The sequence below is a fragment of the Orycteropus afer genome, unplaced genomic scaffold (assembly GCF_000298275.1).
Source record: "Orycteropus afer afer isolate SDZICR_OR568_19922 unplaced genomic scaffold, OryAfe1.0 scaffold00035, whole genome shotgun sequence".
Classification (NCBI taxonomy): domain Eukaryota; kingdom Metazoa; phylum Chordata; class Mammalia; order Tubulidentata; family Orycteropodidae; genus Orycteropus; species Orycteropus afer.
This window is the reverse complement of record NW_006921622.1, coordinates 8406847-8417651: the sequence shown is the minus strand read 5'-3', so window position 1 is coordinate 8417651 and position 10805 is coordinate 8406847. Positions and strand designations below refer to the sequence as shown.

At 36.4% G+C, this 10805-nt stretch overlaps 1 protein-coding gene across 1 annotated transcript in view; it reads left to right on the top strand.

Moving 5' to 3' along the window:
• Positions 1–1217, top strand: part of NEBL (nebulette) — a 183457-nt gene extending 182240 nt beyond the window's left edge. The window contains exon 28 of the mRNA XM_007936355.2: positions 1041–1217. Coding sequence (XP_007934546.1) covers positions 1041–1217 — 177 coding nt within the window. The remainder of the gene's footprint in view (positions 1–1040) is intronic.
• Positions 1218–10805: the final 9588 nt, after the last annotated feature.

Here is a 10805-nt window from a genome sequence, read left to right as displayed (position 1 = left end):
GACTTCGTCTCACCTACTTTGGTAATGTTGTCAGAGGGGACCATTCCCTGGAGAAGGATGTCATGCTTGGTAGGGTGGAGGGTCGACGAAAGAGGGGAAGGCCTTCAACGAGATGGATTGACACGGTGGCTGTGATGATGGGCTCAAGTATAGCAGGGATCGTGGAGCTGGTGCGGGATTGGGCAGTGTTTTGTTCTGCTATGCATGGGGTCACTATGAGTCGGAAGCGACTTGACGGCACCTAACAACAACAATGAGGATTTAATTATATGTACCTCAATATTCAGATCATTTTTATGCTAAATTTCTATCACTGTGACAAATGCCTAAAAATGAAGGTTTGTTTTTTTTTTTTCCTATTTTGTTTTACATATTTTTATGAGGAAATAAAAATTATTGGTACCTATTTAGAAGAGTTATCTCTGCTGATGGCAGAGAGCCCATAAATAGAACTTGGCCCTCTCTGCCACTACAGTGGGTTGTATTTTCTTAAGAGTGTGGAATAGGGGTGAGTCTGTATAATCTAATGTTTCTGGAATTATTGAAAGCTGAATGGGGCTGCTTTGCTATTTCAGAGCTTACCTTTTGACAATCTGGCCAGTGTATTTAGGTGGCTTTCTCTATCTTTGTTCCAGCTCTATAATATTATACTTTTTGCTAGACTTGTAAACTTGAGATCAACACAATAGAACTCCAGAAGTAGATGTGCTTGAAAACTTTCCCAGGAGTTACTTTACTTGTGGGTTGGTTTACTGGTTTATTGTCATTGGAATTTGTGGTTGTAACACATGTGGTGGAGTCCCTCAGTAGTACAAGTCGTTAATGTGCTCAGCTGCTGACCAAAAGGTTGGAAGCACCGGAAGCACCTGAGAAGAAAGGACTGGTGATCTACTTCTGAAAAATCAGTGGTGAAAATCCTAGCTAACACAGTTCTACTCTGACTCACATGGGGTCACCATGAGCTGAAACTGACTCAATGGCAATTGGTTACTGGTTAACTAGTTTGGTATTAACCATATAACTCCTCTTTCTTTTCTCAGAGGACATACCGAGCCATGTACGATTACAGTGCCCAGGATGAAGATGAGGTCTCCTTCAGGGATGGTGACTACATTGTCAACGTGCAGCCCATCGACGACGGCTGGATGTATGGCACGGTGCAGAGAACTGGGAAAACGGGGATGCTCCCAGCAAATTACATTGAGTTTGTTAATTAGTTGTTTCTCCTTGCCCTTTGAGCTTTATTCTAATGTAATCTAAACCTAATCTTTTTCAAAGATAGAAGACACTTTCAAGACAATTTGGTTGTTATTTTACAATGATCTGTCCTTACTTTGACAATTACACACACAGGTACCAGGAAGAAGGAAGAGTTCTGGGCTGAAAACAGCAGCATTTTCAGTAATTCCTACAAACACAGTAATTACATCTGGAGACCTGGTGCTGCTAATTGTGTCAATGGTTTCCTTTGATTGGCTATTGAACCCTTCTGGGAAATGTATTTTTGTAGACTTTAATAGAGATGTTGATTATCCCTTAAATGTAACAAGTATATGAAATGTGTTAGCTGTCACCTTGGAATCAACAGAAGCCAACTCCCTTAATTCAGTAACGCAGCAAATATTTAAAAAACTGTTTAGCTTTTTAGTCATTAGACAATTTCCTGATGTAAGTGGAAATTGCCTAATATAATAAATATAAGCAGTGGCAGAATGGTTAAAATTATATTGTCTGGTGGCCTTAGGGACCTAGTAACTTCTGCTCAACAAAGAAATTTCCTTATTCCCTAGATCTGCAAGGGCCTATTTATTTCTCATTTGTACCTAGTTACATTCTACTCTCCATTTACATTCTATGGATCCAAGAATATGCTTGAGTCCACAGAATGTCAGGACCAAATAATTTCACAGCTACTCTGCACAGGGCAAATTTTAATGTCATCTATATAATTTCCCTAATAGCCTTTACCCTGTTGCATGTCATGTAGATTCAAGCTTCTGTATCATAGGCTGCACTGCCCATCCCTGTTATTAAAGTAAAAAAAAAAAAAAAAGAAGTGTAGCTGATGCCTAGAAGTCCTTTCCTCTAGTTGCCAGCTCATCAGAAAAAAAGAAGAAAAAAAAAATATTTTGAAAAGTCGCTTGAGATTCTCCTGCATTGCACTCTAGGTTTGAAGGATTTATACCTTAGGAAATAGATGTCTGCTCTACTAAATAAGTAATTTAGATGTTTATTAGGCAGCTTTCATTAACTTACCACCATTGTTTATTTAAAAGTAAACAGCACTTAACAAGAGCCAGGGAAGAAATGGAATATGAGGTATGCTGGAAAAGCCCAGCAAACAAGGAGTTAAAACTCCACATACAGGAATGTAATCTGGTTTCTTATTTTGGAAAATGGCATTCTGATTTTGGAATGGAAATCTAGCCACTGAAACTGGTTAATGAAGACTTCCTTTCCCCTTTCCGGTTTTTATTTTATAAATCAGATTCAGAGAATGAGAAATGTCATCAGAGATTTTCAGTATAGGTCCAACAGGTTGCTCACTAGGAAAGAAATCATTGTCAAGTTCTCAATTTTTTAAATGACCTTGCAGGCTATTGCTGGATTCACAGCTATGAGGACAGGCCTTGATCATAGGTCTTTACATTTCACCTGGAGCCTAAAGTCAAGGTCTGCCAAGAGATTGCCATTCCTAAATCCTCTGTGTCTTTCAGATTGGACTATTTATTGAGATCTGCAACAGGGTAGCCCTTCCTTTAGGGTCTGACACTATAGTTGTGATGAAACAGAAAAAACAAAAGTTACAAAAAAGTAATGAAATGTATGGGCCATGGGGATATCTTCCTTATATGATATATTTAAGGAAATGAACAAAACAACCTATAAAATATCTCTTATTCAAATGTTTATTAGGTTAATGGGAAAAGCTGATTTATTTACATCTTTGAAAATTAGGATGTACTTTGGAAATTTTGTGGTTTCATCCTATTAGATGAAAAGGGCATATAAGCTCTAGTATACTCAAGCTGTATCTTCATGACATTGATATAAAATTGAGAAGAATTTAGTCATACAACTAAAGATTATATTAAGGGGGTTTTACAGATTACCAAATAACCAGCCTGACTGATTTCCTATCATTGAAATGATCAGTCATGATCCACAAAGTCAAATTCCTCTGTATTGTCAGTAAAACATAGGTACACATCAAAAGAAAGAAAGAAATGACCAGTCATGATTAAATTGATCAAATCCCTTATCTGTTTGGATGCCTTGTACACAGAGACTAAAAAGTCAAGCTGAACTTACAATATTCTTGCAGATATTTCTGTCCATTAACATTGAGAGCAAGAACACTGTTCAATTTTATTATATATTGTTAAGTGAATATTTAAGTTTCACCTTCTTTTTTTTTGCAATGATAAATAAAGAATAGTTGATTAAATTTTCAGACTAAATGTAGGCCAGGTACAATTTTTGATAAATAGTACATTTATCAGAAGCTCAAAGGAAACTGACTTTAAATGATGATTATAATCAGAAAAGTTACCATATTTCTTTCACGGATTTCAATATCAGGTTCATTGCACGTAAAAGTAAAAACATATTTGGGGAATAATTCTCCTAAAATTTTAAGCTTCACATAATTTTTGCAAAACAAGATGTTTCTGCTTCTAGCCTTTAGGAATTAAAATCTAATCAGAATTTAACTAGAGGGCAGTCTTGTAAATAAAGGTTGAGCAGACCAAGATGTCATATGGTGTTGAGGTTATAACTCAAGCGTTGGCATTGTTACTAAAGTTTGTCAGGATATTAAGCACCTCAGAATATAAGAAACATATATGTATATTACCAAAGTGCTATTTTTACAGCATCATTTTTAAAAACTGCATTTTTGAACAACTTTTCCACTTTCCACATGCCCCTTTCCCACCTTCAATTTGGCAACAGTTACCTTATACATACATAATACTGTCGGCTAAAGGAGTGTTAAAAAAAACAGTCTTTTGAAAATTGAGTTAAAGAAGACTGTGTAAATGCCTAAGCACAGAGATCATGTACCTGCTTTTCTAAATTTGATGTGTTCTCAAGCCTGATAAAAGCACACGGAATAGTTTGATATACTTTCAAAAGGCTCTGAAAGCAAAACTGTATGTGGCTCTTCTCTCTCTCGAGAATAGTATACCAACAGAATATTGCTTTTGTTGTTGAGTTTTTGTAGTCAACGTTTATACTAATTCTTGTTCTCTAGGAAAGCTTTCTATTTCTGACCTATGGCAAAATGAATTCTTCATGTCTTTCTGTTCTTGCGCACACATCCTTAGTGTAGCCAAGTTTGCAATATTTACCTGGTTGTCTGCTTACCATGGAGGCCCTGCTTCTTCTCAGGCCTCCCCATCAGAAATTTGTAAGCACAGTTTCTACAAGTACAATGTCCGAATATGAATGATATTAGACTTGCCCCTCTCTTTCCATTACTTGTATTGAAAGATCTACTAGAATATTATGAAGATGAAGTTTTGCCTGTTTTACCAGTCTTTCTTTCCTTCCCCTCTCTGTGTTGAGCTTTACAGCATACTGGGAATTGGGAAGAAGACTTTTCTAAACAAAATAGTGGAAGGTCAAGTGATGAATCTCATTTTAAGGTTCCTCTATCTACAATGGAATATTTTTAATGAAAAGACAAAAAGTGTGTATCATTCTTACTAACACATCCCTATATAAAGTAGATATAATTTATACCAAAATTATAACATAGATATGTACAAAAATATGTGCCTTTTTGATTACCTTTGTTTATCCATTACAGGCTTGGAAAGAAATCCAAGCAACCAAGTTTCTGCCCATTCTATAGTAATATTTTATTATATATGGTTGGTATTTTTATGATGGGGAAGTGGGATGCTCCTGACAATTTTAAGGGTGGTAGCTGATTGAATTTTACTTATAAAGGTTTAGAACTTTAGAAAATGCTGACTTCACCCATCTATTTCTGAATGGTTCTTTGTGGATTTATATATATAGTTGAGATGCATAAACACTAACTTTTGGTTTGGGATTTAACATAACTATTGTAAGATAGAATTATATTATGAAGCTGAGTGTACTACACAAAATGAAATTCACTATGTAAGTTCATTCTATCTTAGTTATTTGCTGCTGATTATCTAAAAGTGGCTAGACTGAGTGTTTGGGGTACTATGACATGGAGATGAAAGCTTTAGTTAAGAAGCTGTGTCAAATAAGTTAAGTATGCTAATATACAAGTCTCACTATGAAGTGTTCCATGCCCTTTAGGACCGTCTCTAAGTGACTTGTCAACTCTTGTTGATCTAAAAAAGTCAAGGCACCATCTGATGTTTCTGTGGCCATTATTCCATAATGCTTAGACTATGGAATTCACAAGCCTGGAAGAATCCCCAGGGCAAATTTCTGCTGAAATTGTCCGCCTTAGTTCAGTATATTCATGAGAATTGTATATGCTTTTTGTGTTTGATATGTGGTATGCAGTTTGCATAGTAAATATTTCTTTGTAATCTGGTTGCTGTTAAGAATGATTTACTTTAAATGAAAGGAGAGAACCGAATCACAGTCCTGTTCTCTGCCCATACAATGGGTGGCTGAGCAGTAGGGAACAGTGCCCGGTGGGTTTATGGGTGTGATGTACAACTCTTGGTCTTCTACCTGTGATAAAAATGTAAACATGAATCGTTGTGTAGTTTAGCTTACATTTGCTTCAGAATCTGTAGAATTTTGGTTTATAATTCTTTTGCAAGACTCTACTAACTTTAAGAGCATACAGTTTGGAAGGAAACACTTCATGTTTTTCAATTGAAGAGGCTTACAGAAGATATAATGTTATCAATATAATTGGCTTTTGTTATGCAAATTGTTAACACCAGCTATTAAAATATATTTTAGTAGAAATGCTTTAATTCATTTTTTTTTTCCTCTACACTGTGAATCTTTAAGCCTTGGTGGACTAGAGCAACATCGTGCTGTCCAAAGGACTAACCTATGCAAACTAGTTCACATTTTAGTGGATGTCACAGTAAATGTGTAATAAGACATTATTTCCCCCTGCGTAATATGTAATGGCATTGAAATAACACATTAAGCCTAGCATCATGTATGTATAGTATAGTCACTCACAAACCCTTCAAGGCTATCATTATCATTAGTATTAATATTCATTTGAAAGTAAATCGCTGATTTATCTAAAACTACTTGAATGTTTTCAGAGCAAGAATGACAGATGGATGCATCCGCCATGGCTTCAGTGTGGTCACTGCAAGTGTTTTCCAACAAAAGAACTGCGTTCTGAGATGCACTCTCTGCAGGGGTATTAATATTCTGTGTCTTCTCTCTGTATTTGTAAAACATTATGAACGCATTAATTTCCTATCTTTCCACATTTGGTTCGCTTAAATAAATGCAGGATATAACAAAATGGTTCTACTTCTTGGCTCTCAACTTGGTGTTTTGGAGTATGGGTCATGAGACACAGGTAATGTACCCCAGTAGTACATTTGGTCTTAGATTCATCATGGCAGCGGGCATCACATTCATCAAAAGGGTGTGTGGGCTTTAGAGCACTTCCATCAGTGACTCATTTAAAATATATTTTCCTCCCCCAAATAAACTTAGTTTTAAGTGATAATAATGTACTTTTTCAAGCTCGGTATCTTTTTCTATTTTGTAACAAAGTACTAAAATAATACATAGTTAACATCTTTCGAGATTAAATTCCTCATCTCAAGATTTAAAGATTTCAAGATTAAAATCCTCAGTAGTACACTTTTAATTTTCTTGTATTTGCAGGATGAGAGTCATAGCTCACAGCAAAGAATAGAAAATGCACAATTGAGCACATGAAGTGGGGAGATGTCCTGATTTCCTAGCTTAGAATGGCTCATTTATTGTAAAACATAATTGCTTTTCCCCGTAATTTTCCTATAATTAAAAATGTTAGCCCCAATCTTCACCTTTATATAAATCTTTTGAGGATTGGATCTTAGCCTTATTGTAGTGTTTTGTAAATAGTTCTTCTTTGATGATGCATAATCCCTCCTCATTGTAAACTGATCAATTTCCCAGATGACATATTTAGTACATTTGCTCAAAGAATAACGTCTTCATTCAAATCTAGAATTTTTTAAAATTCCAAAAGTATTTTATTACTATTAATAATCAAGCATACTGGTATTTCAAATTAAAAAACAAAACATTTATTTATTTTGAAGAATTTACTATCTTCTCCTTTTATGATATATTTTTTTTTCTCTCCAGAATTACAAATTTGCTCTCTGGAATCCAGGCCACTGAGGCAATTAACAATTTGGGAAATTTTTTTTTTTTTTTCTAAACTAGTTTAGGTTTAGAATGCAGTATACATTTAATTGTATCATTCTAGCTTAAACATTTTGGGAAGTTAGTTTTATAGGTAATTGAGACATATATGACCACCAGAAACCTACCAAAATGACTTTCTGCAAAAATTCTCAGACATAATAAATTAAAATGTAGATAAAGGGTAAGGTTATTTTCTTCTCCTTTCTTTTTGTAATCTGCTTCTCCTACACAGAGGGATCTGAATAAGAGTTTTGTGTTGTTGAAAAAATGGATATGGTCCAAGCATGAACTTCAGCTGCCTTCTGCAGTTCTAAGAAAATTCTGGCCTTTGTCTATTATAGTTGTATTTTGGGGCAAACAGAGTTCTGATAAAATATAGAATGGGAAAATGGATTTGAAGGGTGAAAAGTCAGTATTAGAACAAAGGACCTAGTTGCTGATTTTGTATTTAAACCATGGCATTTTGATCTTTGCCACCTTTGACTTCTTCCCCCCCTTAAGTGGGAAGCATGAAAGGGAATAGACTTAAACCAAAATTAGCAAAATCTGAGCTCTGCTATTCCACATGAGAAAACAGAGAACTTATCTGCATCCCACATTTGGTTATTAGATTGCTTTCTTTTTCATTGTTGTAAATATATGTAAATATAACACATCTTTTCTTTTTTTTTTTTTTTTTGCTATTTCAACATTTTTTCACTTGTAGAGTACTATAAATGAACTAATTTCTGATTCTTGACACCCTTACAGCCTTTTTTTCTAGAGTGCTCCTATTCTATCCATGCTTAGGAGTATGGCCCTAATTATTTTTTTACTGAATGAATAACCATGTTCTGTCCCACATGATCCCACTTCTCTCATCACAGCCTACTGGATTGGGGTGACCAGGAGGTTACCAGGAGCCCTTGTGAGTGGGCTGCACAAAACTTTGCCCAACAGGAATGATAGCAACTACCTAAACCTGTCCAAATCTTTCTGAAGAACTTGAGATCAGTATAGAGAGCTAGTTGGTTAATAGGTTATATTAAAATGAATATAATATATAATAAGTTATGTTAAAATGAAAAGTGTAAGCTGTGAATAAGTAACAAGTAAAAGAATGAGTAAGAAAAAGCCATTGGAGTAGACAGAGTAAAAAGTGAAGTAGATGGTTGGTAGGAGCTCTGGTGGTGTAGTGCCTAAGGTATTTGACTACTAACCAGAAGGCTGGTGGTTCAAACCCACTAGCTACTCCTTGGGAGGGGCCGGTAATGACAGGAGCTATAGACTAACACAGAGAAGCTGACTCTTGTTAGAGGTGGCCCATTTCATCAGCCAGAAGAGATTCCTGCTGCACAGTTCTGTGCTCATCCTGCTACCACTGCTGGTCTTCAGAGGTGCCTCTTCTGCTGTTAGGAGCTCTGGTGGTGCTGTGGTTAAAGCACTGGGCTAACCAACAAGTCATCAGTTTGAACCCACCTACCACTCAAGGTGCAAATGATGAGTCAGTTTGCTTTCTTAAAGATTTATAATTTTGGAAACCCTATGGGGCAGTTCTACTCTGTCCTATAGGGTCGTAATGAGTCAGAATCAACTTGATGGCAGTAGGTTTGGTTCAGTTTCTCCTGCTATTGTTGTGTGCTCATGGGGCCTCCTGGGAGGCTGGCAGTCCTAGCTTCCTTTCCACCTTTGCACATAATCTTTTCTTCCTTGAGATGCCTTCAGGGAGCTCTCTGTGCCTTGCATTCGTAGTAGCTCAAATAACACAACCCTCATATACCTTCTCTCTTATAATCTATAGAGAGCCCTGGTGGTACAACAGTGAGTGCTAGGCTGCTAACCAAAATGTCAACAGTTCAAACCCACCACTGAGGGAGAAAGATGTGGTATATTGTCCCATAAAGATTACAGCCTAGGAAACCCTATGTAACAGTTCTGCTCAGTTCTATAGGATCACTATGGACTCAGCAGCACTCAACAACGTAAAAAACTATAGACTTCATGTGTTTTGTATTTAGTGGATTAAATAATAGTATAATTTATGTTGATAAAGAATGAATTTTATAAATGATGGAAAGAATTGTATAATATCCCCAAACCTAAGGACTGAAAATAGCAAATGTGATTGAAATTGCCAAATGCATTACAACAGTTAAAATATTACAAGGTTGTCTTAAATTTTATTTTATTTTATGAATTTATCCTGTTGAAAATCACATTATTATTTTTTTTAATTGTTGAATTTTTTAATATTTTTTTTATTGTGATTTGGGTGAAAGTTTACAGAGCAAATTCATTTTCCATACGGCAGTCCATACACTTTTTGTTTCATGACATTGACTGAAATTCCCCACAATGTAATAATGGCTCTCCTTCTACTTCCTCCCTCATGGTTACCTCATCTCTGTGCCTTTCTTTCATGTACAAATACTGCCTTTCTGTTCCATGGTTAACTATTCTAAGAAGTGTATCTACCTTTTTTTAAAAAAAATATTTATCTTTATGGTCTTATCCACATATTGTATAGTCTTGAATTTCTGCAACACTTAACCTTTTGAAAATCACTTTAAGCAGTAGTTAGAAGTAATTTCCCTGGGCCCCGTGAAGGGTCAATGGTTAGTGTTAAACAAATGTAACTTCAGCCAGTAAGAATGTGCAAAGAAAAGATTAGCAGTTTAGAGGAATGTTTTCATTGATTTCTAAAAGTTTGACCAAGAAAGGAATGACTGTTTTGGTTCCCTAGTGCTGCTGTAACAGAAATACCACAAATGGATGGTTTTAACAGAGAGGGATTTTTTCTCTTACAGTTTTGGAGACTACAGCTTCAAGTTCCAAGTGCTGGTTCTAGGGGCTGGGTGAAGGCCCCTCAACCTAGGACTTCACCTCTGCCTCCTGTTCCAGGCCATTTGGAGCTAGAGGCTTTTTCTGGCTCATGCAGCTGCTGGCTGCTGAGGCTGAAAAACCCGAGATCAACAGGTAAAATGGCACAGTCCCAAGATTCTTGGGCAAACTTGGCAGACCACAGGTTCAGGTCCAGGAACAGTCCCAAGATGGCAGACAACATGGCAGGCCACTGAGATGAAGACTTGGTAAAATGCAGGATACAGCTGTGCCAAAAGCTAGAGACCTTCCTCAAAGCTGCCCCATATGTACTGGAAGCGGGCCATACCCCGAAGGCAACTCATTAGCTGCTCACAGAAGATTCTACCATGGAGTTGATTCCAGTCTTATCATGGGGAACAGCTGCCCAGCCACTCAAAACCACAGCCTAGCCAAGCTAACACACAACCTTAATTACCACAGGTACCTTAAAGACTTAGAGACTGGTGTCATAGTTACTGGAGTCAAGGGTGAAAGCTGAATTATTTTTGCAGAGCTTTCAGAAATACATTCTTCCAGGCTTACTCAGCAATAGCTCTTGATTAAGGCAGATGAAGTTATGTAATTTACTTGCTCAACATATATATATA